General features: G+C 39.4%; 1 protein-coding gene across 1 annotated transcript; it reads right to left on the bottom strand.

Annotated features, from left to right (window-relative positions):
- Window positions 1-1,874: 1,874 nt before the first annotated feature.
- On the bottom strand, window positions 1,875-6,162 carry LOC104442734 (cysteine-rich receptor-like protein kinase 26). Its single transcript, XM_010056131.3, is given in 9 exon segments — window positions 1,875-2,102; window positions 2,231-2,262; window positions 2,265-2,380; window positions 2,526-2,763; window positions 2,896-3,106; window positions 3,193-3,320; window positions 3,667-3,792; window positions 4,768-5,119; window positions 5,689-6,162. Coding segments are annotated over 9 exon segments (1,905 nt in total).
- Window positions 6,163-21,030: the final 14,868 nt, after the last annotated feature.

The raw sequence follows: 21,030 nt of genomic DNA, 5'->3' as shown, positions 1-21,030 counted from the left end.
ACTGTCTTTGGGATAATCATAAATTTTGTTCAGCCCACCATATGCGAGTGGGAGATGATGGTTTTAGGTGATGGGCCTAAGTTGGCCCGTCCGCCCATGTTGGGCCTGAAAGCCCAGCCCACGGGATTAGGGCCCATGGATGAAGGGGTACGTTCCTTTTTGTTGGAGGAACGTATATAAGGGATGAAAGAGAGAGAGGAAGACACCTTTTGGCAAAAAGAGCGTACGTTCCTCTCACTCTCTCCCTCCAAAAGCAAAAGAACGCTAAAGCGACGCCGTCTTCCCTTCAAGTCAATTGACGTCATCGGATCGAACAAGATTGGTTTCTCTTCCTCAATCTTCAGCATTGGTGTTTAATCTGTGGCTATCAAAGGTACGCTCGAATCCGTGGTGTGCTTTAGGATCGGTGATACGTGATTTTCCGGGCTTGTCTTCCGCATTCGTTTTAGGGGTTCGATTTAGTGTCGAATCCGGTTTTTGGGAATCCGATAATCCCAACACCAACAAATTTCTCTTGCCACAAAATATCTTTCACCAAAATTCATTCTTCAGGTTTTTAATTGAGGAAATCAAATTATGTGCCAAAATTGGACATGAAATATCACAATTGAGAAAGAAACCAATAACTTCAAATGGAATTAATAGAATCATAACAACGCAACCAGAATTTAATCAACAACAAAGTTTGGAAAATACAAATTGCAACAAAACGAACGTTAACAAATTATGCCAGAATTTGATTGTTATACGACCTGAAAATGCTAAGATATTATGCCGAAATTTACTTGATGGCGCAGTTCTTAGGGTAAAGATATACCCTGGAATTTAATCGACGACATGAGTCTAGAAACTAAAATTACAGTGTAGGAAAGTAAAGATAACTAAAAGATAATTTGTTCGATTTGTGCGGGGCTCCTAAGTAGATGGCCAATGGCTTTTATGATGGTGGTATGGCAAATGCCTTTGAGGTGTTTCCAGTTGTGCACATGCTCCTCCATTTGCGGGAGTCATAGGCATATGTCGTTTCTTGTGCAATTATTCCTTGAAAACACATGTGGGTTGCCCTATAACTCGATTGCTTCACTTCCCAGTAACTTTGAACTAGTAATCATGTCTCGATACTCTTTGAGTACTCAAATTTCCTCTAACATCCTAGCCACTTGCCAATTCCTCCGTATCAATACTCTTGTCGATTGTTTCCACCCAAACGTGGTCGAAGTTTACAGCCATTTGGTAACAATTGTTGATGTGTGTCATCTTAGTTGTCAACAAAGAGTCATGTGTTCATTCATATTTAGTTCTAGTCATGTGCGTACTCATGTCAACAACTTGATCACTTTTTGGTATAAACAATTATATATTAAATAAATTCACATTGGATGAATCGTTAGAAATATGTTTTTGGTATAAGCAATTATATATTAAATAAATTCACGTTGGATGAATCGTCAGAAATATGTTGCTGGTGTAATTTAAGTGAATGCTTTTTAAAAGATATGCCACTCAAGTGAATGTTTTTCAATATCCATGCTATATGTTGAAGCCACCCATTCACAAACACGAAACTATATTATATCAAAGAATGTAGTGATACAAGAAATTGCCTTGTCATTCCATCCAATGTCTCTTCCAAGTTCAGACAGTTTAAAGGTAGAACGTAACTTAAGATACATAATATCACAAAGTCAACTCGAGGGATGTTTCCTATGCATCTCATCTCCTAGAATGAACAGAAGAAGCCCATAGTTTCAGGCTCCAGTCTGTGATCACTGAGGAGAAAACTCTGTGATAGAAGCCTCATTCGCCAATACTTATATTTGTCTGCTTTCGGATCGATTGGAATGAGTTACCTGCACCTGCGACGCCGTGTCAGATTAGGGGATACTGCGCAAAACGAATGCAGGTCGTGATGGTAGTGGCAAGGTGTTGGAGTTTCTACTGAGCATTGAAATCACCGAACACACGGTCGGTCTGTCAGCCTCAACTTCTTGCACACACAACAATCCGATATGAATGCATCTCAACATTTTGGTCCACGAACCATCGGCCAAATTAGGATCTATGAGATTTGAGGGGGTCCCTTCCCTCCAATTTCTCCATGCCTACAATAAATCACAAACGCAAACTCAGTACGGTAAGGAAAGTTGCTCGACTCATTCGAGTTCGGGTCCACCACTCTTTCGTGGCAATTCTTTAGGGGAAGGAGAGTGATTGGAAGATATTTTCTTACATAGCTAAGAAGGTCCTCCGTGGTATCCCCATTGCAGAAGCGGCAACTTTTTGACCACTAATAATTTCTAGTAGCAGCACCCCAAAACTAAAGACATCTGTCTTGACTGAGAACAATCCATGCATTGCATACTCTGGAGCCATGTACCCACTGCATCGCAGGAATTATGAGCACTTTCAACACTATTTCAATTATTATGCTGTGCCTTTGTATCTGCTAGCTATTCAGATCATATGGAGAATAGTAAAGGCAATAACTGGATTTATTTTAAGATATTCTACTATCTGTTACTTACTAAGTGCCAACAACCCTGCTAGTGGCATCTCGAGTTTGATCCACCACAAATAGCCTTGCCGTACCAAAATCTGAAATTTTAGGTGTCATCTCAGCATCTAGCAAAATATTGCTCGCTTTAAGATCCCGATGAATTATTCGAAGTTGAGAATCCTCATGAAGATAAAGAAGCCCACTAGCAATGCCTACTATTATCTTTTGACGCCTTTCCCAATCCAGCTGCCTACTCCTAACAGGATCTGCATAGCAAATTGACGATAGGTTATAGCTGCTATACCTAGCGTAAGGTGACTTTCTAAATGCAGATTGGCAACATGCAATTCAATAAGTCCTAAATCGGATGATTCTGGAACAGAATGGCATGACCATACCAAATATAAAGTGGTCCAGGCTTGAGTTTGGTTCAAATTCATAGATAAGAAGCCTCTCCCTCCCCTCCAGGCAAAAACCTAAGAGCCTAACCAAATTCCGGTGTTGTAGCCTTGCAACTAACAGGACCTCGTTCTTAAATTCTTGATCGCCTTGTCCCAAATCTATAGACAGCCTTTTCACTGCTATAAATTGTCCATTGGCCAGTGTTCCCTGAAAAAGAATGCAAAGAGAAGCCATATACATGTGAATGTTTCAAGTTCTCGTCATTTTATGAGTGAACAATTTGCAATAATTACCTTGTAAACTGCGCCAAATCCACCTTGTCCCAACTTATTTGCGCCAGAGAAGTCATCTGTTGCTGCTCTGATGGTATTCAAGTCGTACTGCATGGATTCTGCATTTCTGATTTCGTCTACAGGTACAGCTACATATTGGAAAATCCAAAGTTGCTTATTGTCTAATTCCACATTATCAGTAATCCTGTTTGCTGGTTTAACAGTTAATAGTACTTCGCTCTTATTTACAGCTAAGCCAATCTGGGTGATGGTAGCAAATAAAAAGTCTCCCAGAGCAATAAGGGAACTTCAATATCTGTCGCCTATACTGAATCTGTCCCCGTTTAGTCAGAAATTACCGACCTCTGAATTTCTGAAAAGTTACTAGCTTTTGCACATCATGGCTGAACCTATTCGCTGCTAATATGTTTCACATAGATCGTATTCTCCCAGTATTCTATAAAAATCAGTCAAAAGGAAATAATCATAATTTACCTTCAAATTTTTTCTTGAATCTTCTTGACCTCAAACGGAAGCATAACATTCCAGCAATTAAAAGAGATAATCCAACAGCTGGAATTGTGATAATGAGCGCCATACGACCTGAGTTAGTATCCTTTCCTGAAAAAAAGAAAAAAGAAAAAGCTTTTATGTTAGACAATAAACTCATAGAGATCAAAGTTCAGAACCAATTACCAAAAATAGTTTTTAGGAGGGGTTGCACATTTAAAGGAGTCCTTGGTGTTACTCTGTCAATTTCCAGATGAAATTACTTCAGATGGTGGTATTTCAATCAAAACAAACAAAGACTAATCATGCCATCGGAAGTCTCTTTAATTTCTCATCTGCTACTTACTTCTTGCTTTTACCTCATTCAAGAAGAAAGATAAGTTTCTCAGGAGCTAACCACACCCTAAATTACATCATGCTCAATGTGACCATACTCAAAGGAGGAGGAGCAAGGGAAGGAGACTAAGGGCGCGAATAATAACTATTTTGGCCAAATATTAATTTATGGAAGATAAATAGATTTTTCTATATCTATTTTTGGATAAGTTTCTGAGCAAAAATTCATATTTAATAATGATGCAAAATTTTTATTCCCGAAATAGAATTTCATTTAATAACAACGCAAAATTTTTCCCTCCCAAGGGGTGACAGACGATGGCGGCAGCGATCGGTGGACGGCAGCGGGCGATAGGTGGTGGCAGCAAGTGGGTGGCTAACTAGTAGAGAGGACGAGTGATGATAGGAGTTTAATTTCTGATTTCTGTTCTAGAAATAGAGAAATAAAATATTTTTACTTCTCATTTTTGTTCCAAATCTATTTTTGGACTAAAAATTTATTCTAAAAATAGAAAAATGAAATTGCGTTACCAAACATATTTCTATTTCAGAAACAAGTCTAGAATGCTGAAATAGAAATAGAATGGTTGTTATTCGTGCCCTTACAACTCTTAGTTTCCTATTTGTAAAAGGAGCTCATTGAAGTTGAAAGCATGTTCGCTCACATTTATTACCATGTGTGTCCTACAGACCATTGAAAACACAAATAGAATGCTCTAGTATAGGTAAGCGTACATTAAAAGAAAGTACCTTTAGTGGATGTGTTATTCGTTGGAGGAGACGGAGGAGAACTTGGCGATTGCGGTGGTGATGGTGGCGACTCATAAGCCGAAGGATAAAAAAAGGGGTATACTTCAAACCTGATATTGCAAGTAGGAGTAACAACCGTTTCTCCTTGTTTCTGATTACTAAACCAAGGAATTTGTCCAATAGCACTCACCAAACAATCGTCGCATTGTGGCTGCGACAAGTCTGGAGTGCATTGCACAAGTCCAAACAGAGTCAGGAAGTTCGGAGCCGTCGCGTTCCCGACGGCAAATTTCCTTGTCGAATTGCCACTTGCAGCTCGCTCTCTCAAACTGTCCATCAGATTCCTCAAAACCTAGAAAGCAAAACCAAAACTTTAAGCTACTGTCGGGACAAGAAGACAAGAATTAGTATTTCGTCACGACCTGCATCATAAAATCCTACTCAATCTTAATGCGATATGAATTGCTAGCTGCTGTCCAAGGATGATACCTAAAATCAAATTCTCCTGTGAGCTCATACAGGAAACATAAAGTTCAAAAATTCAAGACTGAAAAAGGGAAAAAAAAAGAACACATTCTTGGAGAACAAGAACACAAAAACATAATCAGCACCATGATATAATACAAATAACTGCTATGATGAATTACAAAGTGCAACTAAACCAGGATGAATTACACTCAAACAGCAATCTGATCGAACCGATCTGCACCATCAGGCACACCGTCAAGCGGAGATGAGGATTCTCATGGTTTGCCATGTCAAAAACTATGGAAAGTTTCCATGAAGTAAGCGAAGTCAACGCGTCCAGAAGCATCATGCACTCTGCTTTCATGGAAACAAGCGAAATGCAATGCAAATGTTTTGTTCAAATGAAAGATGCCGATCGTGAGCATGCAAAATCTGAACTTTCCAATTCCGAACCTGATTGAACTGATCGACGTTGTTGGTGACGTTGTTAAGGTTCCACCAGCTGAAGACGGGCGAGTCCTCCATGGCCCGAAAAATGGACTGGTTCGAGTACCGGAGCATGCAGTTATCGTACCAGATGATCGCCTCCTTCTGCACTGGGCACTGGCGGCCGACTTGGGGGGCAGAGTCGTTCAGGCAGCTCTGGCAGTCGGTGGCCCCGACATCACCCCGGCAGAGGGCGATGGCATTGACGTTGTTAGTACTCCCGCTGGCGGAGAGGTTGTAGAAGCCGTGACCGTCTGCTGCGGCGGTGGCGACCACAGAGGCGAGGAGGGCGTTGAGGTTGGCTTGGTAGGTGCTGTTGGCGGTGAAGTTGCCGGTGGTCCCGCAGATGAGTTTGACAGGGTCTGCACCATGGGCGGAGGCGGCAAGAGCGAGGAGCAGGAGGAGGAGGAGGAGGACGGCGGAACGCGGCGGAGCGATCATCGGAAGCTTTACTTGAGTTTCAGTTCTGTCGGAGAGAGAGAGAGAGGGGGAGGGGATACGGCGCGGGAACGCACGCGCGTTCGAGCCAATCAGCACTGACGTGGACTTCCACCCGACAGACTAAACCGTTGACTGTGACCTGTAAAAAGAAACACCCAAAAATAGCAAGAGAATTCGCAATCGTGACGTTACACGTTAATTATGTACACCGCAATATGACCCGGTTCGTTTCACTTACTATACATGTCTAATATAATTATGTATTCTCTTCTTTGTTTTATTTTTATTTTTTTGGTCGGTATATTCTCTTCTTTGTTGATTATTCAACACGTCCGCATCATCATGTTTGCATTCACTAAAGTCAATTGATTGTCCTTCCAAGATTATTAGACTTCAAATATCAAAACCTACTATATTAAAGATTACGTTTGTTTTGTGAAAGATATCTTCTTAGAGAGACAAAAGAAAATTGCTAACTTTTCGATTGATTCACTGAAAATTTGTTGTCCGAAAACTTTTTTTGACTTTCAAATTGGTTAGAAATATGAGTCAATGAAAAGAAATTCATAATCAATAAAAAAAAACCTATTATTACATTCAAGAAAATAATTTCCCTTTTAAAAGTTAAAAATGATTTTTCTAAAATACGACTATATATTGGCACTTAAATAAAAAATCTCGGCCACTCGGACATAAGAACTCCGATGCTTGTCCTTAGGGTCCTCGGTGGATGAGCCCAAATTCATAAAAGGTCAACCCCAGGTCTTTTGAGGCTGGACATAGGACAATTGTGCAATGCCCGTATTGCCATGCACTTAAATCACTAATACTCCAACCCGGCTATGTCAACTGTCAAGGTCACTCAAGGACATAGGTGCCCATGCCCATGTCCTAATGGCCAGGCTAAGTTACTCAGCCCTCACGCCCAAGTCAATGTCACTTAGGCATTGGTCCATTGAGGCTAAGCAGTTCCTCAACGGTCAAGCCTAGGCTTATAAATGCCAGGCCTAAATCCGCCAAAATCCAACCCAAGACCCTAGTGCTCATGCTCAATTCTAAGTAGTTAGGCTTCAACACCTAGCTCTCACACCCAAGACACCAATGCCCTATCCCAAGGCCATTGAAGTCGGGCTCGAGTCTCTCGAAGGTTAGGTTTGGAACCTTGGCATTTGTGCTTGGGTTCCTGTTGCCCATGCCTAAGTACTTGGCTCCGAGGCCCAAGTCACTATCGCTCGATCATAGGTCCATCAAGGACAAACCCAATTCCTTGGTAGTTGGGTTCAAGATCATAAGAGCAAGGCCCACTACCCTTGTGCCTATGCTCAAGTCCATGAGTACCTAGCTTGCGCTCAAGTGACTAGCATTGGCGTTTGGGTCCATCGAGGCTGAGCCTATGTTCAAAGAGGTTAGGCTTGGGTCTTAACATCAGGCTTGAGACGTTGTTATCATTGTCGAGTCTTGGTTAACTTGCCCAAGTCAGTAGTGCTGGGGCTTAGATCTCTTAAGGCCGAGCCCAAGACCTTAGTGTCGAGGCTCTTGTTGCGATAGACATGCCCAAGTAGCCAACTCCCACACTCAAGTCACCAAAACCTGGCTTAAGGTCCATCAAGAAAGGTCCCAAGTTCCCCTATGCTCGTGCTCAAGTTTCAAGTGGCTTGGCTAGAGAAACCTTGGCTCTTGCAACTTGGACCAGGATGGTTGGGCTCAAGTCCCCCTAGGTTGGGACCTAGCCCTTAGCACCCAAGCTGGCGTTCTCGACATGCAAGTCCACAACCCTAGTAACTAAGCCTAGGTCCCACAAGGCTAGATCCAAAATCTTAGTGCCCGTGCCTAACTCTTCAGCGGTTGTGCCCAAGTCCTTGAGGCCTTGATCACTAAGATAGGTCCTCCGTGGTTAGGTCCTAGATCTCGGTGCCTAGGCTCAAGTACCCCAATGCTAGGCCGGGCCTTTGAGGCTAGGTTCCACGAGAGGAAAAACTGAATTGATTACATTTGATAAAGCTTTAATTAAGTAACCCTTATTACATGTCTTTTTTTCAAAAATAAAAGCAAATTTTCATTTCCAATTGAGGAAAATAATTACTAGGTTATTTTTAAGTTTCAATCAAACATTGAAAATATTATCATTTTCTTGGAAAATGACTTCTAAGAAATTATTATCTAGAAAAGTCAATCTTTTTACAAAACAAACGAAACCTAGAGGTAAGACTGAAATAACTTTTTGATGTCAAGTTATTACTTTCAAAAATAATATTCCCTCTGTTATAATCATATTTGGTTTTAATATACTATATTAAGATATTATTGAAATCCTTGTCTAATATATTACTAATATATAAAGCCATCTGAACAAAGGATGCTAAAACATAGAAAGGTGCAAATAATTAAAAAACTTAGTCTCCGGGTGTTTAAAATACCTCACGTAATAATAATTTTTTATTCCAAAAAAAAAAGAATTAAAGATTGATACCATAGTTAGCGTCTAACCCAGAAAAAAAAAAAGGAATGAAAGAAGAATAGCCATAATTGAATAATTGAAAGGGGCATTCCAGAATTGGCATTTCTACTTGAACTTTCCGTACTTCCCTCCAAAACAATAAGTCATATAGGGTTGGGATAAGCAGAAGCCTAATAATCGATGGAGACAAGATTTGACTGCTAGTATTCTATGAGGGAACATTTATGCTTGACAAATCGCATATTTTGATATTTTACTGGAAAGAAGGAATCAACCTTCACCACCTACTTACTCCCTCATTTCCGTCCTCTTTCCTTTGCAAGTTGAGATATCTTGTTTGTTTAAAGAACTAAATTCCACGATCCAGGGGGACTTCACGACCTTGACTGAGGAATAACTTTTTCATAAATGCGAGAAGGCCCAAAACAGCTCGTCAGACAAGACAGAGAGAGCTTGTGTTTCTTCTTCCCCTTTCGCCTTTCATGATTGTTTTTGAACTTAGTTGCCTTCTCTTGGTTTTGATCCTTCAAAAAGGCATCTCATGTCAAAACTGAAGGCCATACAAATGATATTTATATGCGTATGTCTTAATTAAGGTCAACTATACATCTCATTGGAGATATGAGATTTAGCATATGTAAGTTTATTTTTTAACCAAGATTAGGACAGTTATTAATCTTTGTTGCTTTTTCTTTTTCTTTGAGTTTTTTGGACTACCAAATCCAAGCGGCCCAATTCTGATCCATGAATATCATTAATGTAACTTTGTTACCTAAACAAAGGATCAATAAATCTGGAAAATGACCACCCATGGTGGCGGCGTCGCTAGTTGGGCGCTGGTTCCTTTCACGAGAGGTCCAGCGTTAAAGCGACTTACCCGGGGCAGCAAGGATGGTGGTGACTCTACTGCTCCTCCAGGGTTTCCTCCGCCGCGAAGCGGCGCACAGGACTTCCCGGGTCACAAAATTTTTTTTTTTTTAAAAATCTGGATAATCTGTACCTACTTTACATCGATATCACGTTCCTTTCAGAATTATTATTACTATTGGAGTACTTATTTTGCCTAACCATTTGTTGCCATACCATCATCAGAATAAAAGATCGTAAATATGTTACTCCAAAAAATCAGAACATAATATCGTAGGGTCTTTTCCCTAGTCTTTACCTAATTAAAGGGGATGATGCGTTGTCTTAAACATGGACAAGTGCATGTTAGACCCTTTAGTTTTAATTAATTATGTTTAGGTTGTTAGATTAGATTAAATTAGCAATTATTAGTCAATTGTGATGCGATTTAGATAAATTGATTGCGTAATTAGCAAGTAGACGTGGTCTACTAATTATTGGAAGTGCCTCGGGATTTTTCCCAACCCTTAGTGGGCTTCAATTAGGCTTTTCGGGCCTAAGTGGAATTTTAGTATTTAAATATTAATTTTCGGAATTAAATTAAATAATTATTTATTTTCCGAAAATTCCATTGAGATGGTCCGGAACCAGAATTTTATGCTGATGACTGTGGTGGAGTCCATTTATTTAATTGGGCTTTATTTTTAAGCTAAATTTAATTTCTTGTATTTACATATTATTTTTTTGAAATTAATTATTTAATTATTTATTTTCCAGAAATTCAACTTGGATGGCTAGTGGCTGAATTTTTATGCTGATGATCGTGGCGCAGCCCGTTTATTTAATTGGGCTTTAACTTGAGCTAAATTGGATTTATTGTAACTAATTATTAATTTTCAAAATTAATTATTTATTTATTTATTTTTCGGAAATTAAGGTTGGGTTAACTAACGACCGAAATTTCATGACGATCGTCATGGTGAAGTCCGTTTATTTAATGGAGCTTTATTTGGTGTTGAATTGAATTATTTGCGAAGGATGAGAATTATTCTTTAATTGGAAAATCATTGGTTATTAATTGAAAAATAATCGGGCATCGGTTGATAATGCCAAATCTATTTGAACGGACTATAGAAAATGTGGGAGTTATGGAAAGGAAAATATTATATTTTGGCTAAGGCCAGTCGTGTGCCCACGCACGATATTTTATCGGGTATTTTTAATACGAAGAAATGAGGCTAAAACATTACTTTAATTGAGGAAGTTAAGTGCGCGACACAATGTCATTGGGCCGTGAGGGATTAATCGTGTGCTGGCTTATAGTTGAAGCAAGATGATTATTGGAAGTTGATGTGATGTGTGTTGTGTTGAAGGAAACCAATGGATCATGAGCAGGTAAAGGACTAAGTACTACACAAGTAGAAGACTTCGTGTGAGTTACCTCTAGCGCCTCATACCATCGCTTATTGTAGTCAAGGGCTAAGTATTACATGGCGACCTGAGCCGCATGGGAATTACCTCTAGCGCCTTGCAGTACTGTAATGCATAGTGAAGGGCTAAGTGCTACGTCTTGTGTGAGTTACCTCTAGCGCCTTATACTATTGCTTTTGTAGTGAAGGACTAAGTACTGCACAATAGCGAGACTTCATGTGAGTTACCTCTAGCGCTTTATACTATTGTTATTTGTGGTCAAGGACTAAGTATTGCACGATGACGAGACTTTGTGCTGGGGTCACCTCTGGCGCCTTGAGCCTATATTTGAGTGGGAATGTTGAATGGGAATGTTGAGATTAATTATCAAGTGTAGATGAAATCATCGTTATGGTTTGATTCGTTTGTCATGGATTGATTGATTGAACTGAATTGGCCGGGGAAGGGTCATCGTTGACATGTAATCGACTAGGTCGATTGATCATTGTTTTGATATGATGTTGTGAATTGCTTGATTGAATGGAAATGACCGTAAGTGGTCTTGTTGACGTGTAATCGACTGAGTCGATTTGATCGATGCTTCGATCAGTGATGTGATTGCTTGGGTGTCTATTTGAACTGTGCTAATATGCAGGTGGAATCTGAGGCCAAGGTAAGTCCTTCGACTCATGTTGTGTTTAGGCAGCCTATAGTATAATAGTTTACTAATCGGGCCTTAGTGGGGTAGAACTCGCTGAGACGTAGTCTCATCCCGGTTTGGGGAAAACATTTCAGGACCCCGATGAGAAGCTGAGGAGGAGGAATCTGAGTGGGAGAACTCTGAGGTGAAACCTGAGGAGAAGAATTTTGAAGAAAAAGATAATCTCGAGAGAGGCCTTGAGTATGGCCCTGATGGACTGAGATTCCATCTTCTTTTGTGAACTTCATTTTGATGTGAATAGTTATCAAGTTCTATGGTTTGTGTTTTGTATAAAAGTTTGGTTATAAGTTTCAATATGAAAAATATGGCCCTACTTTTCTATCCCATTGTTTTACTGTCTGGAGATTTATAACTGCTTCCGCATGTACTTAATATATGAAAGGGTCGGCGATATAAAGTCCTGGGATATCGCATTATAAAATCGACCAATAGAGAAGGATGTATGCATGCCCGAGGAACGGGGCGTGACAAAACTTGTCAATTCAAGCAATGTTTTTAAAGACCCTTTTACAAGGGTTCATGACCAAGGACCGGTGCTTCAACGCACCATTCCAAGTACCGTTTCTTGCAAGTTTACCCCGGATGAGCCTAGAAAGGACATACATAGGAAGCTTACAAGAAATTACAAAACTCATTATTTAGTACTATTTTACAAATTCAATTTTGGTATCTATACCATGTTTCAACACACTTAGCCTTTCAAAGTTTACTAGATTTACAAACTTTGATTTAGCGTGGACACACCAGAATAATTAGACTTTGAGTACTTAGGATTGGCTAGTAACATTTGACCTCCTTCCTGATTAAAAAAAACTATATTATATATGGAATAATGCTTCTCTTTGGTGGAAGTGTCTATCATGATAGGCTGTCAAGATTTAATCCATGTGAAGTGTCGCAACTGAAATGATTGACGGCACTTCCTATCAAACTTGTCAATTCAAGCAATGTTTTTAAAGACCCTTTTACATGGGTTCATGACCAAAGACCGGTGCTTCGACACACCATTCCAAATACCATTTCTTGCAAGTTTACCCTGAATGAGCCTAGAAAGGACATACATAGGAAGCTTACAAGAAATTACAAAACTCATTATTTAGTACTATTTTACAAATTCAATTTTGGTATCTATACCATGTTCCGACACACTTAGCCTTTCAAAGTTTACTAGATTTACAAACTTTGATTTAGCATGGACACACCAGAATAATTAGACTTTGAGTACTTAGGATTGACTAGTAACAATGTATTTGACCTCCTTCGTGATTAAGGAACTCTATTATATATGGAATAATGCTTCTCTTTGGTGGAAGTGTATGTCACGATGGGCTGTTAAGATTTAATCCATGTGAAGTGTCGCAACGAAATGATTGACGACACTTCATATCAAACTTGTCAATTCAAGCAATGTTTTTAAAGAACCTTTTACATGGGTTCATGACCAAGGACCGGTGCTTCGACGCACCATTCCAAGTACCGTTTCTTGAAAGTTTACCTCGAATGTGCCTAGAAAGGACGTACATAGGAAGCTTGCAAGAAATTACAAAACTCATTATTCAAGTACTATTTACGAATTCAATTTGGTATCTATACCATGTTTTGACACACTTAGCCTTTCAAAGTTTACTAGATTTACAAACTTTGATTTAGCGTGGACACACCAGAATAATTAGACTTTGAGTACTTAGGATTGGCTAGTAACATTTGACCTCCTTCCTAATTAAAAAACTATATTATATATGGAATAATGCTTCTCTTTGGTGGAAGTGTCTGTCATGATGGGCTGTCAAGATTTAATTCATGTGAAGTGTCGCAACTGAAATGATTGATGGCACTTCATATCAAACTTGTCAATTCAAGCAATGTTTTTAGAGACCCTTTTACATGGGTTCATGACCAAGGACCAGTGCTTCGACGCACCATTCCAAGTACCGTTTCTTGCAAGTTTACCCCAAACAAGCCTAGAAAGGACATACATAGGAAGCTTACAAGAAATTACAAAACTCATTATTTAGTACTATTTTACAAATTCAATTTTGGTATCTATACCATGTTCCGACACACTTAGCCTTTCAAAGTTTACTAGATTTACAAACTTTGATTTAGCGTAGACACACTAGAATAATTAGACTTTGAGTACTTAGGATTGGCTAGTAACATTTGACCTCCTTCCTGATTAAAAAAAACTATATTATATATGGAATAATGCTTCTCTTTGGTGGAAGTGTCTATCATGATGGGCTGTGAAGATTTAATCCATGTGAAGTGTCGCAACTGAAATGATTGACGGCTCTTCCTATCAAACTTGTCAATTCAAGCAATGTTTTTAAAGACCCTTTTACATGGGTTCATGACCAAGGACCGGTGCTTGACACACCATTCCAAATACCATTTCTTGTAAGTTTACCCCGAATGAGCCTAGAAAGGACATACATAGGAAGCTTACAAGAAATTACAAAACTCATTATTTAGTACTATTTTACAAATTCAATTTTGGTATCTATACCAAGTTCCGACACACTTAGCCTTTCAAAGTTTACTAGATTTACAAACTTTGATTTAGCATGGACACACCAGAATAATTAGACTTTGAGTACTTAGGATTGACTAGTAACAGTGTATTTGACCTCCTTCGTGATTAAGGAACTCTATTATATATGGAATAATGCTTCTCTTTGGTGGAAGTGTATGTCACGATGGGCTGTTAAGATTTAATCCATGTGAAGTGTCGCAACTGAAATGATTGACGACACTTCATATCAAACTTGTCAATTCAAGCAATGTTTTTAAAGAACCTTTTACATGGGTTCATGACCAAGGACCGGTGCTTGACGCACCATTCCAAGTACCGTTTCTTGAAAGTTTACCTCGAATGTGCCTAGAAAGGACGTACATAGGAAGCTTGCAAGAAATTACAAAACTCATTATTCAGTACTATTTTACGAATTCAATTTGGTATCTATACCATGTTTTGACACACTTAGCCTTTCAAAGTTTACTAGATTTACAAACTTTGATTTAGCGTGGACACACCAGAATAATTAGACTTTGAGTACTTAGGATTGGCTAGTAACATTTGACCTCCTTCCTAATTAAAAAACTATATTATATATGGAATAATGCTTCTCTTTGGTGGAAGTGTCTGTCATGATGGGCTGTCAAGATTTAATTCATGTGAAGTGTCGCAACTGAAATGATTGATGGCACTTCATATCAAACTTGTCAATTCAAGCAATGTTTTTAGAGACCCTTTTACATGGGTTCATGACCAAGGACCAAAGCTTGACGCACCATTCCAAGTACCGTTTCTTGCAAGTTTACCCCAAACAAGCCTAGAAAGGACATACATAGGAAGCTTACAAGAAATTACAAAACTCATTATTTAGTACTATTTTACAAATTCAATTTTGGTATCTATACCATGTTCCGACACACTTAGTCTTTCAAAGTTTACTAGATTTACAAACTTTGATTTAGCGTAGACACACTAGAATAATTAGACTTTGAGTACTTAGGATTGGCTAGTAACATTTGACCTCCTTCCTGATTAAAAAACTATATTATATATGGAATAATGCTTCTCTTTGGTGGAAGTGTCTGTCATGATGGGCTGTCAAGATTTAATCCATTTGAAGTGTCGCAACTGAAATGATTGATGACACTTCATATCAAACTTGTCAATTCAAGCAATGTTTTTAAAGACCCTTTTACATGGGTTCATGACCAAGGACTGGTGCTTCGGCGCACCATTCCAAGTACCGTTTCTTGCAAGTTTACCCCGAATGAGCCTAGAAAGGACGTACATAGGAAGCTTACAAGAAATTACAAAACTCATTATTCAGTACTATTTTACGAATTCAATTTGGTATCTATACCATGTTTTGACACACTTAGCCTTTCAAAGTTTACTAGATTTACAAACTTTGATTTAGCGTGGACACACCAAAATAATTAGACTTTGAGTACTTAGGATTGGCTAGTAACATTTGACCTCCTTCCTGATTAAAAAACTATATTATATATGGAATAATGCTTCTCTTTGGTGGAAGTGTCTGTCACGGTCCTTTGATCTGTGGAAATGAAGAACAAACCAACCTTTGCACAAGTGACCTTAGAAAATATCCCTACATTTAATTGAGAAATGATAATTTAATTTAATAAAATAGAATGGGAAAAACATTACCCATAAGCTACAAGAATAGGTTGGAGCAAATGCCTGGATCTCCTTTGAGCCAGACATGTCGAATTACCTATTATAAAATAATGCATGTGATTTTCCGACAATACAAGTGGCCAATGTTACTTGAATAATTAACTTTTAAAAGTTGTGATACTTAAGTAGTCAGTTGAAAAGTTATAGCACAAAAATGAGCCTTATATAAAAGTTGCGACACTGCAAATGTCATTTTTTCCTATCTTTATGTGATCAGTTTTTACAACTCTTTGAGTGGGTTTTATAAAGTTGTTCAAAAGTCTTTGCTAGGGAAATTATGCAGTCCAACCTCACTTTCTGGCCAAACAACACCTTTTACTTTATGGTCTTTAACTATTTTTACATATGCCATTTGTGATGGCCCATTCCTAGAGCTGGCAAAATGGCTCATAAACCTATATTATGACCCATTTTTAGTTAAATGGGACATGCATGAGTCAAGTGAAAATTAAATATATGTTAGAAATGAGTCTGAGAAAGTAAAGTACAAAAAGAAATAGGTCTAAATGGGTTATTAGGAAATCTACTTTGAACCCATGACCTTCTTTTAACTTTATAAAAGGTGGAATGGGCCATTCCACTTTTTATTTCCCTCGGCCCTTCTCTTCCTTCGTCCGTCTTCCTTCCTACGTCTCACGCGCGGAAGCCGACCTAGGAAGAGAGACCCGAATGAATCAGACGTCTCGCAGGGGCCATCAATGCCGCCAAACGGAGCAGCGCGAGATCCAGCGAGAAACCCGGACCCTCCAGCCTATAAATAGTGTCTTCTGGAGCTCGATGAAGGAGGAGGTGGAGGAGGCCGAGGAGAGAGAGAGAGCACGTTCTAAAGAGGGGATTCTAGAGAGAGAGAGATATCTGAGAGAGCGAACCGGGATAGAGGTTGAGAGTCGCTGAGTGCGTCCCAGGCAACGATTACGCTCAAAGAAATGGCCTGGCTCACCGGCGTTGTTTCCCTTCTCGGGGCGTCATCCGGTGGGTGGTATTTCGTTTATTTTCTTTCGTCGTTCGTCCCGACTCGGAGTTGGCTTCCCATGGATCTCGGCTCAAGGACGTGCGAGGCGGACGGACGTAGCCCGATCTTCGGGCTCGTCTGCCGTCCGACACCGTGAGCGGGGTAGGGTCCCTCAGCCGAACCTCCCCTGCTTTTTCTGCCCTACTTTGCCCCGTCGCGAGATTCGCCGTTTATCCAAGGCGCATGATTTCCGGCCCCCGTTCGTTTGGATCTGAAGGATCCCAGCCAATTTATTATTATTATTTAAAAAAATAAAAAGAGCATTTTTCTCTAAAGAGTGCACGAGAATTCCTTCAAAAATTTCTCAAATTAGGAAATGCCTATATTTTTAAAGGAAAATTTTAAACAAGGGTATTAAATATTTCAGGTCTTTAGATGGAGAACTTAGAGCCCAAGGCAGGAGGGTCTGGAGCCCAAGTGGTCTAAGGTTTTCTTTTGGACACAGATTAACAACCATTAGGTTAACTTGACATGTATATAAAGTGTGATTTATGAAAAAGGCGTGGCATGTGTTTTTACTATCCCAGTGTTTGATGGTTGTCAGGGTATTTGTTTAATCCGCTTCCGCATGTGCTTAATTGAAAGATAAAAAGAAAGGGTTGGTGACGCGTCCTAGGAACGTCGCATTTTAGTTGATCATTGAGGGATGTGTGCATGCTCGAGATTCAAGACGTGACACTACATATATAAAATATTAAATAAAATATTATGGATTCAAAATAAGAATCCCCTTTTAGGAACCTACTCAAACTAGAAAATCTACTTGGATAGGTTTCCTTTTTGGACTTGAACTCTAAAAATATTATCAACAATCTTTACCTTGACTCATAACTATGCCAATGTGAGGAAATGATTTACATTGTGTAAATTCCTATGAGATAATGCGAGAGAAAAGTACAAAAAAAAAGTCCTAAATCAATTGCATTTGTACTAAATTAATTTTAAGCTTTTAATTGTACTAATTCAGTTCCAAACTTTTAATTAGACCAATTCTAGTATTGTCAATTATATATTAATCACATGAGTCAAAATTAATTTAATTATTCTAATCTAATCTAACCATCTAATTGCATTTAATTAAATATAATCAACCCATAGGCATCATTAGCATACTAATAAGGGATTAGTGAGCAAAACTCACTCGTGCAAAGCGAAGATCGAAACACCACAACGGCGATGCGACAGTGGCTGGAATTCGAATTTTGGCGACGTTGATGGGCTTGGACCAAGCTTGGAATTGACCCAACAAATCTTAGCCCAATCTGATATTTGTTTTTGCATTGAACTGGGCTTGGCTTCGCGGGTTGGGCCTGCTTCGCTGGCCCAAGATGGGCTGAAGATAAGCTGAACTCTCTTGGGCCTCGTTGAATTGGGCTCACTGAAGTTGGGCTGAACAAATGCGAGCTGGGCTTGACTGAAAATGGGCTGAACTGAGCTGAGTTGTGTTGTTGGCTCGGTGGATTCGATGGCCCAAAGGAGCTGCTGTTTGGGTGGATCACGTGGGCTGAAGAAAACGCCTCGCTGGGCCAACCTTGAGAGAAATCCAACGAAGGAAGGAGCAACTTCGACCGAGTTGCTGGGGACGTGCGGCTGTTGTCACGCGGACGTGAGGGCTTCGGAGTCAACGGCGTGACTTCAACGGGAGAGGGGAGTTGACCACGCTGATGAAGACACGGCAGAACTGAGGGCATAGCGTCGAGCTGGGAAGGAAGAAAAGAAAACGTGGCAAGGGTAGAGGCTGCTTCGGTCAACTAAGGGAAGAAGTTGGCCGGTTTGTTGACCCACATGCTGGCGTCAAAGAAGCTAACGCGCGGTAGAAGGTGGAAATTGTTGGAGAAGATGGGCGGTCCAATTGAAGAAGATGAGCTGCTCGAAGGGTAAATGAAAGGAAGAAAAAGGCATAGTAGTTATGGTCTTCGGTGAAGAGAAGGGCAAAGAAGATGGAGACAGAGGAGACGTGCTCGTGAAGTTGAGGGGGATAAAAGTCCCAACAAAATATTAGCTTGTCTAAAAGTCTTCAAGCTTATCCAAGGTGTCCCCAAAATACTTTCTTGAAAATTAATATCACAATTATCCAATTTGAGTGCAATTGTTGCACCCCCATCCTAAATTACGAATTTCTTCAAATTACCTTCAATTTCCTCACACAATTCTCCAAATCGATGTCCAAATTTGCCGAAGAAAAATCCCACAAACTTTCTATAAGTTCCCAACACTCAAAGGCTCGATAAGGAGGCCAAAAATCCATTCAATTTGGCCAATCTGAATTTTTGTTATTTTCCGAACCGTTCGAAGTGATTTTCCGTAAAATTCCAAACTCGACAGAATTTCTCCGAAAGACAAGATGACATTCTATAAATGAACTATGACATGCTCGAACGTCCGATTTCCGAATTCAATTTCATGGTTAAAATCGATCGGACGCGATTTTAGTTCGATCTGATCTTTGGGTAGCTTTTAGGAATTTAACCACGATTATATCCCTTCACGGCTTCATCCAATAGATTTGTTAACTCATGAGTGATCAGCTCAGAGAGAAAAGACCATAGGCACGCCGGCGGGATGCCCATTTCATATATTTGGGACGAGGTCAAAATTCAGGATGTTACAGTGAGCATGCTGCATTTGATAAAGTTTATAGGCATGAAGGTTATCTTTTCCGTGAAAACAAACTATGTTTACCTAAGTGTTCTTTGCGTGAATTGTTGGTGTGAGAAGCGCATAGTAGTGGTTTAATGGAGCATTTTGACATTAATAAGATATATGAAGTGTTGCATGAACATTTTTATTGGCCACATATGAAGAGAGATAGACACAAGAGATGCATTGTTTGTAAGCAATCGAAGTCTACAACTAAACCGCATGATTTGTATACACCATTACTTATTTCAACGCATCCTTGGACTAATATTTCTATGGATTTTGTGTTAGGATTGCCTAGGTCTAAGTATGGTAGAGATTCTATTTATGTGGTTGTTGATCGGTTTTCAAAGATGGCTCATTTTATACTTTGTCATAAAACTGATGATGCATCTCATGTTGCTGATTTGTTCTTTAGGGAGGTTGTATGTTTGCATGGCATGCCTAAATCAAGATTCTAAATTTCTTAGCTATTTTTGGAAAACATTACGGAAAAAACTAGAAACACCATTGTTATTTTCTACTACTTGTCATCTACAAACCGATGGTCAAACCGAGGTAGTTAATATAACTTTAGGGGTATTGTTGCGTGCTATTATTAAAAAGAACATAAAATCTTGGGAAGATTATATTGAATTTGCATATAATAGGAGCATGCATTCTGCTACTAAATTTACACCATTTGAGGTTGTCTGTGGTTTTAATCTGTTAACTCCGTTAGATTTAACCCCTTTACCCGTTGATTGTGGATTTAGATGGAGCAAAGAAAGCCGAATTTGTCAAGGCGTTATATGACAAAACGCGCGCAAATATTGAGCACAAGATTGAGCAATATGTAAGGCAAGCCAACAAAGGGCGCAAGGAAGTGGTGTTTGAACCCGGCGATTGAGTTTGGGTTCATATGTGCAAGGAGCGATTCCTTGAGCAGCGACATTCTAAGTCATTACCGCAAGGGGATGAACCATTCATAGTGTTGGAAAGAGTTAACAATAATGCCTATAAGCTTGATCTTCTAGGTAAGTATGACGATAGGGCTACATTTAATGTTTCTAACTTGACTCTTTTCGATGCAAGTGATGATTTGAGGGCAAATCCTTTGCACGGGGGAGGGAATGATGTGGACATCGGGCCATATCAAGGAGGTGGTGCTAGGGACCCATTATCTATTCCTACTAGTTTGATTACTCGAGCGTGGGCCAAGCAATTCAGGCAAGCTGTTGGTGTCATGGTTCGTGATCTTCGGCGTGGAGATGACCTTGGAGCAAATCTTGAAGAATCTTGAAAATCTTGGCGCAATTTGATTATCTGGTCACCAAATATTTGACCAAGTCAATATATATATATATATATGTCTTCTTGTTTAGACATATTCTAAGATATGGCGCACCAGATTTCTAAGGTTGGTTTTAGGGTTTGTGTGGCGGCTATTAAAGACTCATTGAATTTCATTGGGGGATATACTTTTTTTGAAGGAAAAAAGTTGAGAGATTCTCTTTTATTGTTCTTTTGAGGACTTGATCTTATCAAGGTTCCCTTGTGACAATCGATTTAACTTATCGAGCGAAATA

The sequence above is a fragment of the Eucalyptus grandis genome, chromosome 4 (genome assembly GCF_016545825.1).
Source record: "Eucalyptus grandis isolate ANBG69807.140 chromosome 4, ASM1654582v1, whole genome shotgun sequence".
NCBI lineage: Eukaryota > Viridiplantae > Streptophyta > Magnoliopsida > Myrtales > Myrtaceae > Eucalyptus > Eucalyptus grandis.
The sequence above is the reverse complement of the archived record's forward strand: the minus strand, read 5'-3'. Positions and strand labels throughout refer to the sequence as shown.